At 39.2% G+C, this 20106-nt stretch overlaps 2 protein-coding genes and 1 long non-coding RNA gene across 6 annotated transcripts in view; 2 read left to right on the top strand and 1 right to left on the bottom strand.

The window, feature by feature from the left end:
* The window catches only part of LOC135161271 (uncharacterized), a 110518-nt gene extending 94673 nt beyond the window's left edge, over positions 1-15845 (top strand). Inside the window, exon 2 of one of the 2 annotated variants that reach the window (XR_010298745.1) lies at positions 14832-15845. Coding sequence is in view for 1 of the 2 variants with exons in the window: in XM_064118707.1 (XP_063974777.1) it covers positions 11500-11816 (317 nt within the window). In the remaining variant the exon portion in view is untranslated. Of the gene's footprint in view, positions 1-11499; positions 13464-14831 lie in introns of those variants that run through there. The other variant, XM_064118707.1, reaches the window with a different exon arrangement.
* Positions 1-20106, bottom strand: part of LOC135161250 (nuclear hormone receptor E75) — a 78484-nt gene that overhangs the window by 39905 nt on the left and 18473 nt on the right. The window contains exon 1 of one of the 2 annotated variants that reach the window (XM_064118660.1): positions 3121-4413. The exons of the other annotated variant lie outside the window; for it this stretch is intronic. Coding sequence (XP_063974730.1) covers positions 3121-3325 — 205 coding nt within the window. The 5' untranslated portion in view covers positions 3326-4413. Of the gene's footprint in view, positions 1-3120; positions 4414-20106 lie in introns of those variants that run through there. 2 annotated transcript variants of the gene reach the window in all.
* On the top strand, positions 1040-4688 carry LOC135161276 (uncharacterized). 2 transcript variants are annotated; one of them, XR_010298748.1, is made up of 2 exons: positions 1040-1103; positions 4406-4688. It is a non-coding gene; the product is annotated as an uncharacterized LOC135161276 (long non-coding RNA). The 2 variants fall into 2 exon arrangements; XR_010298749.1 differs by lacking the exon at positions 1040-1103 and adding an exon at positions 1443-2416.

Here is a 20106-nt window from a genome sequence, read left to right as displayed (position 1 = left end):
GTGAATAAGAGAGAGTACAATATTATCCTGATAGCGCAAATTGTTGAGAGTGGGAGAGACAGATAGAATCGAGTGTATATACCTAGATCGAGGTTAACTGAGGCCGGTAGGAGGCTAGGCCATTGCCCGAGAGCTCGACGAGCTTGGTTTTGAGGTTAGCCAGTCGTCAGCGTCAGCACAACGCAATTAGAAAATACCCGAATGGGGAGTGGGAGAGGGAGGTACGAGAAGGAGGCGCCGGAGGCCAGATATTTATTTCGACACACAACACGCGACTCGGGGATTTTTTTTTAATAGGCCACTTATTCACCCCGTGTTATGACGTTGGGGGTTGAAGAGGGTGGGGTAAAACGGTGTTGCTTTGGTTGTTCATTGTTTCACGCAGAGAAAATTTTTGGAAAAATTACGTACCTGTTCCGTCATCTGCCGGTCAAAAATACGGAACCGTTCAGCATTTTTTCTGCTGAACGTGTCCCATTTTTTCTGAGACATTTTCGACTTTTTCGTGAAATTGTTCTGTAATTTTTACCGAATATTAGTTTGACTGGTAGATTACGAAAGAGGTACGTAATTTTTAAGTACATTTTTTTCATTATTTTTTGTCCTCATTTTCCAGTTTCTTCTTCATTATTAGACCGCTGTTTTTTACGATGAAGTAAAACCATAATAATGATAGAACCTTCGGGGATTATCTTAAAAAAAACAATCGTAGAGTATTCTTCATCTGCTGGTACTGGACAAATTTTCAGGAAATTTTCAAGAGGCTATAAAATTTTTCAAGGTACTCGAAAGATACGTTCAGGTAGAAAATTTCAAACTCCGGAAAATCCAAAGGGTAATAACGCATTAACTGTGATGATCCGTAATAAAGGGACTTTCTCCTTTCCCCGGGATCACAGAATCCCTACCTGAGGCCATCGAGAAACAATGTAATTACTCAAGCACGTCCCCTCAACTCTCATAATTCGCAATGAATAAAAATGTCACACGCCGGACCGTGGCAGTGAGGCAGGTCAGCGCTCTGTCCTACAGTGCGTGAGGAAAACCGCAGGCGTCTTACATGCTGGTGAAAGCATACCACAATAATTGTCGTGAGAGAGAAGGTAAGAGACCAACCAAGTGGAGGGGAAGTAAAAGTGTAAGCGAGAGTGATCATGGGGTCGTTCGATGAATGTACTACTTTCACCTGGTGAAAAAAAAAAAAGTTAATAATGACGAAGGAGTATCACGAGGGGCTCCGTTGGTCACTCCAAGTTACATAACGGAATCTCCTTGAGATAAGAAAAATCGAGAAACTCCAAAATTCTTTCCCCTTACTTGGGGGGGGGGGGGGTAAAATGAAGGATAAATTGACCGTGCAGGCAGAAATAATAATTTTGAATTTATTATTCTGAAAATGCAGTGGATATTCGATTGTTGTGACCCCCCCCCCCTGGAAATTACTCAGTAGTAATACCCCAAGACCTTCAAAATTATCGGATATTTCCCGAGAGTTTCGTTGCGTAGCAACGAGAGGGATAAGGTTCGCAGGTTAAAAAACCCGAGCGCGAAGCGCGAGGGTTTTTCTGCGAATCTTATCCCGATCGGTGCTACGCAGGGAAACTGGAGGGAAATATCCGATTAATTTTGAAGGTCGAGGGGTATTTGGCTGGATTATTTTTTTCATTCCAATTTCAAACAATTAAATGTGTGGCATTTCACGTCATATAGTATGGTTGTTCACTCGTAGTCGTGGCTTCTCCAGCGTATATTTTTTGTCTGCACAAAATGCAGAGAATTATTTCCAAATTGTGGCTTTTGTCTTCACTGTATTATTAGGAACATTTTTAAAAATTTTTTGATCAATAATCTCCAAGGATTCCCGTCCAAATCTGATCATGTCGAGGTAAAGTCTTTGAACTTGATTTATTGTAATGACAGTTTTGGGGTTTGAAACGCGTACAAATTGTTTATCGGATATTTTCATTGCTTAGCAACAAACAGGGAAATATCCGAAAAATATCCGAAGTAAAACTCTCTTACTTGTACCACGTGACGGGAAATGCCACCATTTGATTGGTTGAAATTGGGATGAAAAAAATAATCAAAAAAAAATTTCTAACAAAAACAGACAAAATGATCAATTACTTAAAAATACGATACCACTCTCTCGAACTTCGAAGGCGATAGATGTGAGTAATAGAAGTGTGTGGTGACCTTCGATAGTGACTCGATGAGTGGGGATATATTCGCGAGGAAGAGAATGAAGAGGGGAGGGCTAGTAAACCACCAGGGGAAAAGAGAGGGGATTACATTACTGAGTCCCAGTTGAAGTTTATTGAACTCCGTAGACTCGAGTGCTGGGCCACACGACAGGCACATTAACATGTACACGTATACAAGTGCATATGTATCTGTTGTGCTGAAGCAAGCTGAAGTGAGTGAGAGAGTGATCCAGGGGAGAGGAGTGTTTTCATTTCCCCCCCTCCCCCCAAGTGCTTAGCAAGAGTGAGTGAGACGTTGTTACATGGTGTGGTGGGGGATACCTCGGTTAATTTCATCTTGCCCCAGTTACGGGTCGAGGCAGGGTGAACGAACTAGCCTCGCGCCAAGGCCCCGTCGACCCACTTTCCTGCTAGTTGCCATTCTCGGGCCAATGGGACGCATGTCGATGAGAAACCGGGTGGCGGGGGATAGGTGTTTATGGGGAGTTTGGTGGAGTAGGGAGAGCAAGCGCTGTTGTACGTTATCTAGGCTAGAGCTTGTATCAACGTGGCACGCACACACACGAATAGATTTTGCTTGCGTATTGCGGGGGCAAAAATGCGAGTGTGCGCGCTGGGTGGGGATGGGATAAGAAATGAAAGAAAAAAAGAAAAAAAAAAAAATTGCCAACACCGAGAGAAGGCCGGCGAGGGGCAACGAACTAGCCTCGTCCCGGGGTCCCTCGACCTACATTCCAATGCTGGAAAGTGAAACTGCCGCCTCCGCTTGCTAAGCGCCTGTTACGAGACTTTACATATCAATTCATCTGATTTTTCCATTTTATTACCTCCCATTTATCCTCTAATCGCGAGCCCTTTATTCGCCAAATTATTGTGATAATCCATCATTCATATAAGTTATTTATCATTTTCTCACCGGCTAAAACTCGACCAAGAAGGTGCTCGCTGTCCTGGGGTAGAAAAACTTCACGATAATTGGAAGCTTCCTTGTCATTATCGAGTGACTCAGGTGGTGAGAGAATATCACCAACCGGCTGTTGTCCATCTCCAGCCCCACGGGGTTTAAATTCTTGTACAGTCATTGCTTGAACACACCAATCTTCCACTCGTCTGTCTATCATACCCCGTGATTAATCAGACAGTTCTATCAATTAATTTGTAAATTATTTCCAATGGTCCACGAAAATCCTAGTCCAAGCTCAAGTACCTCTCCACAACTGACATAACACATCAATTATTATCACTTAATTCAAAACATGTGTTCATTCTCACTCAAAGTCTCTTCTGGAACACTGACAAATCATTGAACTCCACTTAAAGTACTCAATCTATCGATAATTCTCTTTCAGTCTGTTGTACAACAAAAAATAATCACGCACTTTGCACTTTATTTTATCAGTATTTTCTATCAACGAGTTTTATGATAATTCGATCCATTGGCGGTACCAATGCTAATGCTAATGGTTATTTGACTCTTCGGTTAGGACTTGACCGCGTGGTCACGCGTGGCGATGAAAAGAACGTGGTGGTTGTGTATGGCGTGCAGTGCGATGCGCGAGTGAGTTGACCGCGTCAGGGTATAGCATACGGTGCGCGCTTGCGCGAAATACAGACCTCACCACCTCACCGCCTGCCTCGTGGTCTTGAAGCCTCACCTCCTCTATTCCTCCCCTTCACCTCAAAATTCTCGCTGATTTTTCGGGCTTTTATACCGATTAGATAATACCACTAATTTGTACTCTCAGATTTTCGAAATTTTTCACTAGATTATTCCTTGATTGGCTCGGCATTGTGATGTTGATTTATCAGTCATAGGCGATGTTAAAATGAGTATATCGGGTTCAACTGCTTCCATTGGCCAATTGGCACGGTTGACCCATCATTAGGATCAAGGATATTCGTTAGAGTTTCGCGAGTCATGTTCAACGGAAATAATTATTTTTGTAAGAATTATTATTAATTTTTTTTTGACAATGTCTTTTTTTAGGGTATCATTGAGCCCTCTGCATTCCCAGATATACAACAAATACCTGTCATTCATTTCACAAAAAATCCCTGTATTCTCCTTCTGTGCATTTCGACATTATCGATAAATCATTTGACCCACAGAGACAAAGAAAATTCATCCGCAAAAAAGTTGAGAAAGTGAAAGTACCACCTACACACACACCACCGTACGATAATAGCGTGAATCGTTTCAGATTGTTTGACAGGTGAGATGTAGGAGAATGCCAAACCGTTGAGACGGCAAGTTAGCGGTAAAGTCGATGGCCTATTCCAACCCGTCCGTGAGCAGGCCAACTTGCGTTAGAAAATACAGTCACGACAGACGACTATAATAACGACTACAAGGCTGTTGGACGGGTATACTCCTTATTTTTTTTTTTTTCTTCACACACAATCGTCATACTTTCGCTCTCGGCGAATCTTTTTTGATGAACAACGTACAGCAACTGGTTTCTTTTTATTTTTTTTTCCAGACTGAGAAGATCATCCGTCTACACCTGTTTCCTTCATTCAGAGGCGTTGATGGGACATCTGCTGCCCTTATTATTTTCTCAATCCAATTTCGACAGCAGTTGGATTGAATAATTTTTGCGCCCGTTAGGAAATACAATCAATTTATTTCTATAAAGAGAAATGATCTTCAACCACAGAAGACAATTGTTTCAATATCGCAGGAATACTCCAATGACGAGTCACGTCTCGTCAAAGGATAATTTACGATGGGGTTACTCACGGGATTGTGGCCAAAATTTTATGACCATGCGGTTTTCACACTCTCTTCATGCACTGGTCATAAATTAACAAGCCAGTAGCCCGCGTTATAACCGATCCCACAACCCGTAAATTATTTCCTGAAGAAACAGCGGGAACGAGGATGGAGTACGTGCGTACAAGGAGTAAAAATTGCGAGTAGTTTACCCGCTGGGCCTTTCAATACTTCTGGCCAACTGTCCCGTTGATGCGCACTGACCTTTTTTTTTTACTTTTTCGGAAACTCGTGAAACGATCCTTTCATCCCTGGGACTCTTCACCTCTTGACAATCACCAGTTAATCCATTGAATCGACGAAAATGAAATGCCTTTGCTGAGCTTCAAACTGTTACTCCCACCGTTTGTTGTCTCGTCTTTTTTATGATGAATTATCCCTCTGTTTGTGTGATGATTTTTATTTGTGATCACAACGAGTTCAACAAGTTGTGATGTTTGGAAACAGGATAATCGCTGACGCAGCGGGTGTGTCAGCAAATAAATTGAAGAATTATGTGAATGATGGATATTGGTAAATGTTGGTGAATGTATGCCAGCAGAATATTCACCAGTCGTACGGATATGTGAGAAAAAAAGTCATGAACATTATTCCATTTTCTATTGCCGAATCACATGAAATCAGATGAAATGATCAACTCAGCTATTACAAGAATTTCGTATTATATACTGAATCCACCGGCTGTACCTAAAATAATAATTCTATCGTCTCAGCGGAAATTTTGGAGATGACCCGAAGATACTAACCTATGAAAACGTTGAAGGATACTCGAATTTAAATAGAAATTGCCCCGAGTTCATGTGACTCCGGTGTACGGTCATTGAACTCCTGCAACAGATTTAGATGTGCAAGCTTTGTATCTTTACTGCATTCAGGTTCGTCGGTCGATGACTCTATGGCTCGATTTAATCTGGCACATTGTTATAACACTTCAGTCTCATTTATTGTTGGTAGTACTAAAATGGAAGCCCGTGATTGGCCAATACACCAATTTCATAAAAATTATTTGGAATTAAAAAAGACCGAGAAGACATTTTCTCGTATTTTCAGCTGTTTTTAATATTTGAGTATTGAATAATGTAGATGAGTATTATGAAATGATTGAACGAGTCATGTGCACTTTCCCCCGATTGTCAAGCTATTTGTATAAATAATCTTTATACTTTTCCGCGGAGGGCTTTGGGACAAATAATTATCGGCGATTTATTGCATGATATAATATTAACCGACAACGAGGGCAATGATCGCCATATCTATGAAGAACAACGACTTGCAATTCTTATCGGCGGAAAACGGCCATTGAATGCTTACAATCTCCCTCCCCCTCTGTATCAATCTCCGACTCAAAATGAATACAAATGAGTAATTAGTGTCGTGTGATCGCAGATTTCAATATGTTAATCCGATAGCAATTCGAGAAGTGACCAGCACTGATAAAAAAATACTGATAAAAATAATATTTTCTGGTGATTTGGTTAATTCACCGGTAATTATCACGGATTTCATAAGAAATTATCGGTGAGATCGAACGCCTGCGACTAGAGCTCGGGGTTATCAATTGAATATTCATCGGTGATTGTCGTTTTGCTTCAGTAATAAACTACTATCGGGAACAAGTATCAATATATCAGGCAATAGTTTTCATCCCCCCTGCTGTTCTATACATGACTATTCAAATCGTTATGAGAGAAAAATTCAATCCGGAGATCCTGGTAAATTACACAATCGACAAACAGACACCGCCGATTTGTTCAAATGATTCATTTATTTACCTCCCACTGAAGCACAGTTATCAACTAGATAAATAAATTTTCTTAATAATTGAGCAATATTTCCATTTTCCATTCTATCCTTCACAATTTTTTTTTCATTAGTTCTCCCCTCAGATGTACGGAAATAGTTTGAGAACTTTCTTCATCATTTGTCAGTGAAAATAAACCACGTCATTGCATAATAACCACGTACGTATGAATAAAAATTACAGTTTGTGAATTTCGCACCGACACGAAATGGTAGACATGCAATTCCAATGTCTGCAATGTACTGTTACGAATTACAACAATAATAATAAAGTTTTCGAATTCTGGTAATTGAGGGAGTAACGCAATGGCGGTAATTAAACAAAATTTTATATTGTGATGCGGACGCTGTGTTGATTTGGTGTTTGATAATAATTGTTCATTGCGAGGTTAATTACGAAAAATTGAAAATATGGAGAAATTTGGCTCAAGGATCTCAGGCGAACCATAATATTGATTTTGAAAAAATTATTGTCAAATCTCGGACGAGTTTGTACATTTCATTATGCTGCGATGGATATTAAATAAATACGTATCCATTACCCAACAGTTAACAACAATGGAATGTGCACAGGCCGGTAACTGATGGTGTCGCCAACACCAGGATTCGCTCGGCTAGTTCAACTAGTTGGATGAGATTGGCTATAATCAAAGTTGAGGGTGTCTGTATGCGTTTACGACTAGAAAACTCGGTCGCCCAGGCACATTTGAGATTTACTCCCTGGGCTTGAGTATCACTTAACGATCGGCCATTTGAGGGCGAGATTGTGCCACTGAATTTCCCTGACTTTCTTCCGGCATGTGACTTATTGTGTCACTGGAATAATACCACGAAAGCCACAATTTGCGAAAAGGTGATGGAGAAAAATAAATGGTTTACCTCAACTATGAGAATCTAATGAGCGCCAGAAATTCTCACTCTCGATTATGCCAGACGTGCGCGTGCTCAATCAAAAAGAGAACGCGACACTCGGGTGTAGCGGATGAGCGGGCAATTGGGTCTACTGCGAAGAGTTCATTCACCCTGTAGACTGCACTTATGACTTTCTCAAGTTTTCCCGAGTGATATTTTTTTTTTATTTTCTTTTCTCTCACTTCCCATAATTTCTCCCGTTTTTCTGGTCGAGAGTGGAAACGCGATTGGCACACTAACCTAGGATAAGATGATAAAAGAGACGGTGGTGTGGCATGCGTCGATAAACTTTGATAAATTGTTTAATTACAAAATAATTTTTTAAGGATTCAATTATTGAGAATGAATTGAAAAGAATTTTTTAATTTAAAAACTACATGGAGAGAAAAATTCTTTGAAAATTATGGGACTGTTCCGTAATCTGTGAGTTGAAATAATATTCGGTAAAAATTACGGAAGATTGACAAACTTTTTCAGTGAACTTTCAGGAAAATGTCCAAAACGTTCTATGAAAAATATGCAACATTCAGTAAAAAATGTGCAACTGCACAGAGTGAAAAATTCCCAGTCAGTAAAAATTACGGAACAGTTACGTATTTTTTCACTGAACGTTCCATACGTTTTAGACTTTTTCCTGAAAGTTCGGTGAAAAAGTACGTAAATGTTCCTTAATTTTTACCGAATATTGTTTTCACTGGCAGATTACGGAACAGCGACGTAATTTTTCAAGAATTTTTCTCTCCACAGAAGGAAAAATCATGAATGACAGTAAAGAAATGACTTTCGCAATTAGTGAATCACTCGCCAGCAATGGCATACTCCACGTCTCAATCGTTCTCCGATTGAACTTTCAACAATCAGTGTCGTTCAATGTTGCATTTTGCCGTTCACGGTCCACCGATTCTCCATAAACATCGGCCCCAACAGAGTTGCATTTTAAGGCAGCTGTGACGACCAAGGATTTACGAGTCCACCAGTTTCTTACCGTTAAGCCACAGCTCTTTCTCTCATGTACATATGAGAGAGTTACATGCACCACTGGTGTGACATATTCACACGTAATCTATGAAGTTTGTATCAACAAATAGATCCAGCCATCCCCTCGTTTCACTTTCATCGAGCCCACGTGTACAACCAACTAGTTTCTGAGTGCGAAACATTTTAGATACATCCGAGTAGATATTTTGTCTAGTTATTTTCGTGTCACATTGAATTTACGATGTGCGGGCTCCAGGCAATAGTAACAAAAAATCGTTCAGATTGGCATCGATGGTGTCATTGTTATTGCCAATTGCAATTTACGTGCACGGATACAAGATAAATATCACCGTGTTTGTATTTTGAAAAAATTCTATGTTCCATTTTCATCAGCTTTTGTTTCCAAATGAAAGCTCTCTAATTATTCAAATTATTATATTTATAATTTCACACTAGCGACTCGAATATTATATTATTATTTATTGCATGGATCCCTTCTCGATAACTTCTCTCCATCAATATAAATCAAAATTATATTCCTACTTTTTCGAAACATCTAACAACATTCTAGAACATTTTATACCTCCTATTGGATTATGGATAGGGATTGTCTCAATAATATAAAAAACGATTTAACTATCAACTTTAATTATTTATTATCGCACGCAGAAGGTATATCTTTCTGGTATAATGTCTCCAGAAAGATTGACACTCTGAACCCATTTGACAAAAGGCCCTTGTTCATTCATTCCTTTCTGTTTCTTCTCTGGTTCTATTTATTAAAATCATTCTAAGCATTTCGGTACTGTTTGGAGAAAAACTATAAAAACTATAACATACTGAGATGGACTGAAAACAGCTATAGACAGAGGATTCATTTTTGTCCACACATATCAAGCACTCTCAATACCTCCCTAACTAAATAGAAAGCGTCAATTATTATCAATTATACAACCCCCATGGTACATAACAATAAAAAATTGACGTACCATAAGCATTAACCGGTCATCAATTCATTGCAATCCACGAACAATGTTCAACGAACGAATGTGGTTATAGTATCAGGCATTTGCTTATATTCTCATACTCTGCTACCTCATTTTTATTTTGCAACAATGATGAAATGTTATCGACCCCACCAACAATTCCGCTTGGACGGAATTATCACGAGTGCATTCATAATTATCCAATATAGTACATGAGATGTGTATTTTCGTGCTGTCTGAGTTTACAGCGCCCGCGCAATAGCAGCCCGACCCTTTCTGCCCGGTCATTGAACTCAAAACCACTCGCGATCGATTATGTTTGTTTGATAAATTTACCATGATTTTTGGAATAAACTCACTACCCCATTTTTATAATTATAAATGTCGGCAAGAGCCGAAATTGGAAATAGTCAATAAATCGTCCGGTTCATCACGGAGACGAGTATGAAGTGATCGGCTAATTTTTTTCAGAAAAGTAAATTTTTGGCGAAACTCGAAATTAGAAATATTTCATTGTGAAAAATAATTTTTAGTAAATTATGAAAGAAATTTTAAGAGTCTAGTTTTCAACCGATCATCAGACGATTGCGATACGAGTGGGGAAAGTTTTACAGCCACGAGCACTAACTATCGGCTTCAGTGTGTCAACCATATCAATGCTGAAGTGTGGAATAATATTGCGGGGGTCAGGATTTCTCAGTACTGCTGTCCAGGACACCCACGCATTTTGCAATTTCGTTAAAAACAGCAATTCGAAGACTTTAAAATGAAAAAAAAAAAGAAAAACGCGATAGTTCAGTTGAGTAGTAGAGTTTAAGTTTTTGCGAGAAGGCTCGTAAATTTTGCAGTAGTTGTTGTATAACTGGAGCCAACGGCTGTAGTTATTAAATATATAGCAGTAAATTTGTATTCCAACCTGAATTTATATAGAATCTATATCTTTCATCAACTCAATTTTTTCAGTTACAACTTATTCAAATTCAATCAATCAATTAATTCAGAAACTTTTTCCGCAACTCATCAACATTTTCCCTGTATTATATGATCATCAATTTAAACGGGAAAACCAATTGTTTACAACTTCTTAACCACATTTTGTGACACACGTCACATACGCGGCTCTGAGCCAGCGGTCGTTTGTCCCAGTGAGCGGACGTTCACCCGCACACGGGGCCGAGGACATCCGAGTGGTGCCGATGCTCGGGTGACGAAGCCTCCCGAGGGCACTGATACTAACACTCGCTAAAATGTGTATCAGGGATGATGCTTTTTTCGGTTGCAATGTGAAAGCGCAGTCTTACGTGTATTACCTCAGGCAAAAGCTGATGTGCTTAAGCTCACGTTTTCTTGATACAGCTCTCACTCCGATCTTGTGGAGCGGTGCAAAGAAAGGGGAAATTGTTGATGATGATATCTTATTTTTCTTATTATCTAAAATTGATTTCCATGTGTAGGGGTGACGCGGACATTCAGTATCGACAGTCCTTCATATGTATAAACAAAAATTAGTCGTATGTTCACACTTGTGTTCAGTCCATGTCAGTATTTTATAATTTTTCTCCCAACAGTACCAAAATGTTTAGAATAGTTTTAATCAACAGAATCAGAGAAGGAACAGAGAGAAATGAATAAACAAGGGCCCATAGACCCATTAGACCCATTCGACCCTTCTTCCAAATGGGTCTAAAATGTGAGAACATCATCATAAGAGAAAGATAGACCTTTAGCGTGCCACAAATAAAGGATTAAAGTTCATAGTCAAATCGTTTTGATATTATTTAAATAATCCCCGTCCATAATCCAATATTCCCTATCAACTGTTAATCCCATATATTGTTTATTGTAGATAACACCTGGCATAAGCTTCAAATGATTGAATTCCACGCTCCCACGTTAATTGCTCAACGATCATCGCTAGATAGTTGGAGGTGCCAATCTTGTGAAATTCTCATTACACGTGAAACCCTCGTATTGGACAAGTACATGATATACAAGAGAATCTTACGTGTGCCACCCAAACGTAAGAGGCAAAACCACTTGGCCTCAACTCTCCCTTCCCCTCCCCCCCCTTCAATTTGCCTGAGCATCTCAAGCAACGTTAAATTGACATTATATAATTTTCATAATGCGGAAGCAAATGACACGAACAGTATCTATTTATAAGCTTTCGCCGTATTATTCCAATCATCTCTCATGAACCAATCACATTTTTCTCTTGTAAATAATCACCACGGGTATAATTTCAACAACTGATTGATGAAATTCAACATCTGGGTAACTACTGACTATTGTCGAAGCAATTATAATTAATCTTGAGACAAGTGAGTTAAAATTTCGACAAACGTATAAAAATTGAAACTTTTTCACTTTCAATTCCTCAAAATTCCCAGCCCTAATCTCTCTCTCCCTCCCTCTCTCTCTCCCTCGCTCGCTCTCATTACAACGAGTACGAGCATTATATTAAACAAAAAACATTGCTGTCACGATGGAAAGTTTCATTCTCCCAGTTTACCTATGATTGCTATATGAGAAAGAAACGACGAAGTACGCGCCCCTTGGTGACCTATCGAAACAGATGAAACATTCGATTACGAATCTCACCGCAGTGATTGTGGCAATGGGTGTATTGACCGTATTAACATTAAATCCGAGGTGTCGAAATACAGAGACTGACGTATAGTTTTATGAGATAGCTCTCCAAGCTTTAAAAATCATTTATTTAACTCGAGGGGGGTTTATTGCACACCTTGGGCGTGTAACAAACTGCACGAGTGCTTGGTCCGGTCCAGGGCAGGGCATACCCTGGTCCAGTAATTCTTAATGAGGTATTGTGATGTTAAGTACTTGAGAAACCAATGCCCACGTTTTTAAACCAATTTTCAAACCCATTCTCTCACCAGTCTTATTTAACCATAAAATTGAATTTAAAAAATTGCAAAATATATTTATATTATAAATCCAATATTTCCAGTACTTTTCGACCCTCACATTAATAATGAGAGAATAAACGAGCCATTACAAGGTGTTTGATTGCAAGGTGTATCTCAGAAATCAAATTAAATAGACCGTATAAACGAAGGTTTTATCCAATTGCTTACGAAAGTTGATTCTGTGTGACGTCATAGGTACAATTTAATCGAAGGATTATCGTTTCTTAATCAGCCGCACCGGCAGTATGCATTATTTCAAATTACATCCCAGACAATAGTGCATACATTGATTAAATAAGTAGAAAAAAATATATATATAGTACGTATTTATGGGCTGGGTGATCGACATTATGTGCTTGGTACAAAGCATTGTACCTTAGAACGGCATTGCTGCACTTGACGCGAGTGACACGCGAGCCTAGTGCATGAGAGTCAGTACACTCTCACAATCAGGCAATGTCCAGTGAGTTCATGGCAGTACGTTGTTCCAGTGACGAGCGAGGCGAGAGAAGCCGACAATCGAACCTCGACCCGTTACTATCCCTCTTATTTTATCCATTATTTCTGTTTTTCAATAAATTGTAACTTTTATTCGTCAATTGCATATTACAAAATCATCAAATGTTCCAGAATTATTTTTACAATTGATGAAATATCATTATAATTGATCATTGATATTGAGAGTGCTTAGTATGTGCGGATAAAAATTAATCGTATGTTCATAGCTGTTTTCAGTCGATGTCGATATTGTATAATTTTTTACAGAACAGCACCGAAATGTTTAGAATAATTTCAACATACAGAAACAGAGAGGAATGAATAAACAAGGGCCTTTTGTCAATTGGCATAGGAGAAAGATATACCTTCTGTGTGCGATAAATAAAATATTACATTTCATACTTGAATCCTTTTGATTTAATAATCCCTATCCGTAATAATATCCCAATAATTAAAATAACAGTAACTTGTCAATAACAGTGCGATTATTTGAATCATTAATTTTTTTTTTTCAACCAACGAAAGAACTCGCAGAATCAATTTTCACCCCTTTCATCCCTCAATTATCAAGTGGTCCATTTGCACCAATCATGTCATTGTGATGAACTTTTACTAATTGTGTCTTCAACGTAGATAATAAAAAGAATTTTTCAGGTATGAAAGGAACTCTTGCAAGATCTGTTCACGATAATCCATCCACTACATAGAATAAAATGAAATATAATCCAAAAGGTAACCTAGAAAACGAAACTAGACGAAATGCACGGTTCTAGTCCGAGGTACGACCTCGGTGGGCCGTCAACCCGGTGCACGGTGACCTCCCGCGATGTAGGGCGCTGCAACTGTGTGCTCTGACGTCATTAGCTGTGTGCGCTCAGTGCGCCCTCCCCCCCTCCGCCACCTCCACCGCCCCCTCCCGAACACTGGCTCAATCTCTGCACCGCACGTTGCAGCGCACCCATAATACCTCAAAAACTTGCAATAATTATTTATCTATTTTTCAACTGCTTCATAACTTTCAGTTCATTGACAGATGACTTTCCATTGTCATTCCAACAACTATTGCAAATAAAATTCACTTTCATGTGCACTGGTACCTAGTAAAATAATAATATTGATGCTTAGGGATGCTGCAATATTTTCCCGATTATCTTTCGATTAAGGGCGTCTCTTCGATTAGACAAAGTGAGGGGATGAAAAGTGTCTAGCTCATACTATTCTCTATTCTCAGTATTAAATAATTAAATTTCCGTCTTAAAAATAGAAATCTTAACCCGGATTTCGACTAATTCTGGAGGAACGCATAACATCAATTACCGAGCGAATATAATTTGAAGGAGGTTGAAAGATAAAAAAGGGAAGGAGAACTAACTCCGATTGGTTCAATGTACTTCGGCCTTGAGGGTGAAAAAAAAATGAGAACACTGTACTTATACTTCGATGACAAGGGGGTTAGAGGGTCAAGCAACAACCGGAATCGTTCAAGGAAGGACTGAGAATAATCGTCTGGGGAATCGGAGCTTTTAGTCATACTCACATATAATTTTTACATTGTTAAGAAAATATTAAAAAAAAAGAAGAATAAGTGGTCTTTCATAGCTGACCCCTAGCTCCCAATGGACTAATTTTTCTTATTGAATTTTATTCAGTATTTATTTTTAAAAATCCGATTAATTTTTTTTACGAGTCCCTGCGGTTCAGTATAAACATCCTTAATAGAAAATTAACCGAGCGTGTGAACGTGTCCTAGGTATTCTCATGGGCTGAAGCGAATTGCACGAGAAGGCGCTTGCAACCAGCAGTTCACCCCGTCCTCGATGGTTCGTCGGCCTTACGGCCTTCAGAATTGGGGGCGCTCTGTGCTCAATAGGACGTGCGCGAGCGCGCACACATTTGACAGAAGGAAGGGATTACAGCGGGTGGAGTGCCACCAATAGCAATTTTTCTCCTTCTCGGGCTGATTAAAAAAAAAATCGGCAAAAAACCAGATAGCGGAGATGGTGTGACAAAATGCGATGGAAAGCGGGGAGCGTTTGAGCAGAGGCGATAAAATGAGTGAATAAAAGAAGGACGGAAAGGAGTATCTTGAGTCACAGGCGCACATGTCAACGAGGAGTTGGTATTTCTTTAGTATGTTTTAATATTTTTTTTTTTACTCTCTCCATCGCTCTCTGGCATTCGTTTTATTCATCTCCGTCATCTCGATGCAACTCCTCGCCCCTGTGTCCACACCAGGGCGCAATGCACTCGATGTTAAAAGCCTTGTACCGAGCAGTGGTACTCATGTCAATGTGTTTTATGGGCTGTTTGGGATACCAAGCGCGGTAATATGTGTAACAGGCGAGATTGACGCAATCGGTGTGTCCGGGGGAGTTTATATAATCTCGTGATACTTGTCGGGTTTTGGCGGAGGAATGATTTATACATGATTATTGATATTTCCATGATTTACTGTTCAAATAATAAACATATATAATTATGATTCATGATAAATCCATTAACGATATTTAGGCACTTTCTACAATTTCCTATAAAATCTTAAGACAGTGTTTTTCCAGATAATTGTCTGTAAAATACTTAAACAATATTAGAACAAATTCGGTACCCAATAAAATTCGTCGGCATTCAGTAGTCGATGCGAACCAGGTCACGTCACAGGTAGGAATTGAGGTCACGAAGGGTCGACACAATTACACGCTCAGGGTGTCTTCAGGAGCGTTCATGTATTACCCATTGACATAAGAAATTTTTTTTTCTCGTGAGGGCCCCGAGAAAATAATATTTTCGACAAATTATATTCACAACTACATGCAGAGAAACAAATTGACCTCCCCCAGGTGCTTGACATCCTCGCCTTTGGCTAGAATGCGTGAAAAATATAATCAACGAGGAAAAAATTGTTGATCGAATGAATGACTGTTTTATATATCTCGATTCTCCGCTGCACCGGAGAGGGAGAGAAAGTACGTTTCAATGGCCTCGGAGATGCGTCGAGGACGCGTAGCAAGATCGCGTGAGTATACGAAAGAGGTAAAAAAAATTTCATTCAACTTGAAAACGATCTTGATCGGGCTTGTGACGACAAAGGGTGATGTTTTAATCAATTAAAAATGTCCATCAGTTAATAAAAAAATTCTGTTTCTCCAAAAAATGATTTTTTCATCCTCCCTTTGCCTTTAGCTCCCTTAAATAAGCGCCCAAAATTCTCCGTCAGTTGTATTATTCGTCATCAGTCAAGGAACAGCATAATACGGTAGCAATACAAAAGAGGCCCACAGTGCAACGAACTCTCGTGGACTGACCGCAGAAAACTTTTTCTCGCATATTTTCAAAGACGGGGAGAGAAATAAGTGGGATGCCGTGAGGGGAGCTGGGGGGAGGTTCAAAAGATAAGTTTGAGGTGTTGAAAATTTCACAACTATCGTGGGTTACAGTGGATACGATACGCGGGTATGCAAATATGGTTACAGGGACGGTCAACATCACGTAAGTGCAACTCAACGACACTTGGATAAAGTGGAGATTTGTACCGTGTAATGCCTATGGAGCTATTGATAATGGGAGCTAGTTACGAGAAGAAATAATTCTTGTAACGTATTTGCTGACTTTTTCGATGACAGAAAATATAACTACATGCAAAAGCATTGAATATTCATATTTAGTCTGCAAGTTAATTGAGAATTTCTTGGTTTTCCAATGAAGAAAAAAATTATCGAATTAAATCAATGTAATCGTCAAGATGGAAATAATAATGAAATTGAATATGTACTTGTCAAGAAATTACACACGATTATAAATGTAAATTAGATAGAAATATCGTCCCAGCATTTGATAATACTCCATTATGAAATGGAGAGTTGTCAGCCGGTCGACATGGCGCTTCGCGTTGGAGTACAGAAGGCGCGGCGCGTACACCCGGGCGTCGAACCCGGACTGCTCGCATTACGAAATAAGGAACTTTCCAATTGGAATTTACATTCGCTTTTAATCGTTCTCTCTCTATCTCATATAATATATATATCATGATGACTCTGCCACAATTTTTCCCACTATTATCGGGGATCCAATAAGCTCATACGTACAAAACGAGAAAGAAATTATTTAAAAATTACGTGTCTGTTCCGTAATCTGCCAGTCAAAACAATATTCGGTAAAAATTACGGAAAAAGTCTAAAACGTATGGAACGTTCAGTAAAAAAATATGTAACTGTTCCGTAATTTTTACTGAATGCTGTTTTGACGGTTAGATTACGAAACAGGCGGGTAATTTTTAAAGAATTTTTCTCTCCGTGTAGTAATAACTCCAATAAAAAAATGATTTTGCAAGTTAAACGATTGAAACAATGAATTTTTGGTAGAAACAAATTTCGTTTGAATTGAATTATTAATGCTGCACGAAAGATACTAATTTATTCATTAATTTGAAGATAGACCCACTGGTATATTAACGTAGCGAGACTCCAAGGATTATTCAACTACGAGCGGGTAAGAACGTGTAACCAACTCCGGTTATAATCTTGATATAGACTATTCATTACGAAATTCATTAGTTACTCAAATGCTCACCCAAGTATTTAACGCGAATACTGAGAAAAGAGTTTTATCTGCCCAACGCTGAGCAGTATAAGCTCATTACGAAAAAAAAAAACGCAATCAAATGAAAAAATGCTCAATTCATTGTAACATTCATCTCCTTTATCAATAAACGTTTTCCCCCATCGTAACATTCCATTACTATTCAATCTAGATCATTGAACGATCAACCTAATCATCATTGTTAACCAGTAATTACAAACGGTTTACCCCGATGCGATGAAATCTGGGGAAATTAAATCCAATACTGGGTTAGAAAGATATAGCACTCGGGTTATTCCGTTCCCGCGGGGTATGGCAGAGTGGGGGTGGGCAAAGTTGAGGCCGAAGAGAGGGATGGTGGCAGCTGTAGAGTATCGTGCGCTCGTCGAAGGACATCGAACCCGGGTCAGGAGTTGTCCGGGCTGAAATTCTACCCTCACTACCCCTGTCATCCAGCTCCCTCCTTCACCTCCCACCCACACCACTTTACCCGGTCTCGAATCGATATAAGCACGGAAATGAGCTTCAAGATGAAATACTTGGGCTTTGAAGCGAAATATCTCAAATTATTTTTCAGAAAAAGATCAAGACATTTTACAATTTCCGTGAATTTTGCGTGTCAAATGATTGTCCAAGTAATCATATCTATGCGGAGAGAAAATTTTTTGAAAAATTATGTGCCTGTTCCGTGCTCTATCAGGCAAAATTACGGAACAGTTACGCATTTTTTAAAATTAAGGTTCCAGACTTTTACTGGAACGTTCTGGACCTTTTCCTGAAAGTTCCCCGAAGAAGTCCGTAACTGTTCCGTAATTTACGGAACAGTCACATAATTAAAAAATAAAATTTCTCCCCACGTAGATCAATGAATTCAGCAATCAACGGTTATATCAAACTAAAATTTGTTAAATCTGCTAATCAACTGAAATTGCTGCGGTCTGTCATCTCCTCCAGCATTACATAAATGCCAGTGGATCAACCGTTGCAAAGGGCTGTGAACATACGCTATTAGTGCCAGAGTGGGCGATGAAGAGGTGGGTGAATGACACCAGCGATCTTGGAACAACTGCTGTGGCCCAATTGCGGTGAAAATGTCACTTGATGAGCGGAGTACAGCGGTAATTGATTTATCAAATTAACAAAAATATTTCCACTCTCATCTATCGAATGACAAACACGAGGACTGAAGCCATTTTGAAAAAAAATCAATGGACTTGATTAAATTCATAAAAATTCCATGCACCAGTAATTGTCAATCGTCATCGAAAAATCATAGTCAATCACGATGACATCATTTCGCTGTCAAGCATCGGCATGGCGTCACTGTAAGTGTGCACGCGTCAATCGTCGAGAGAGTGTGGACAAACGAGAGCGCAAGTCGTTGCGAATTCTTCGCTGCGAATCGTGATGATGCCAGATGATTTTTTTTTTCTTTTTTCTCATCTTTTTATTTTTCACTCATCTCAACTCTCAACAGGAGTTGGAGATTTATAACACAAGCGCATGCGTCACAGTATAAAGGTTCGTACGTTATCCCACGGGCTATCCATTTGTTGACGTGTGTATGTGTATTACTGTTGAAGTCGGCCTAGATTCGTGCGAGTTCAACACTCGCTATCGAGGTGACTCCGCTTGCTACTGCTGCTGGTTCGTTCGCATTTGTCCGCTTACTCAATGTGCAACACTTTTGCGGCTTGAGCAGGGGATACAGAATAGGGAGGATGTATTCATCCTCTTCTGATTCATAATTTTGAGAAATTTTTTTTCACTAGAGCCTTTTAATTCCGACGATGTCTCATAATTCTCTTACAATTGTAACTATCCGAGAATAGAAAAACGAAGAAAAAGAAATTTTGCAAATTTTCCAGTCAATATCACTCGCGAAATTTCAGTTTTTTTAAATGAGTAAAACAGACAGTTCTATCATTTCACCACAAAAAAAACGCCATTTTCCCTATGATATGCACTAAAACTAACCACTTTAACTCAGTCTCATATCATCGTGAAACCCAACCAACGCAAATGCTTAAACGAAAGTGAAATAAATAAAAAATCCCCCAGACTGAGAATCACTGACTAGTGTGTAATAGTTTCGATCGAAAGGAGGTTACGAAGTGACTGAACTTTGGTTACGTATTTGTGTGCGTATGAATCCGCTTGTCCCGATACATTGGTGAGACACGAGCTCTCCCTCTGTTACACAGCCACCCACGCATCTACCAATCTATGTGTGTATTGTAGTAAATGTAGTATGCAACTATACAGAAATTAATCAAAGCGTTGGTGTTAAACTATATGCTGGGTATTTTATCGTTTATCCCTAACGATCGCAGTATTATGAACGTGTTATGCCTTTAAATGCGGAATATTTCAGAATCAATTTCGATTTATCTCGTAATGACATCGCTGGTATCGACAGTTTGTCAACGTATTCTTTGTAAATGACTCTT

Source organism: Diachasmimorpha longicaudata, chromosome 4 (assembly GCF_034640455.1).
Source record: "Diachasmimorpha longicaudata isolate KC_UGA_2023 chromosome 4, iyDiaLong2, whole genome shotgun sequence".
Taxonomy (NCBI): domain Eukaryota; kingdom Metazoa; phylum Arthropoda; class Insecta; order Hymenoptera; family Braconidae; genus Diachasmimorpha; species Diachasmimorpha longicaudata.
This window is presented reverse-complemented; position numbering and strand designations above follow the sequence as displayed.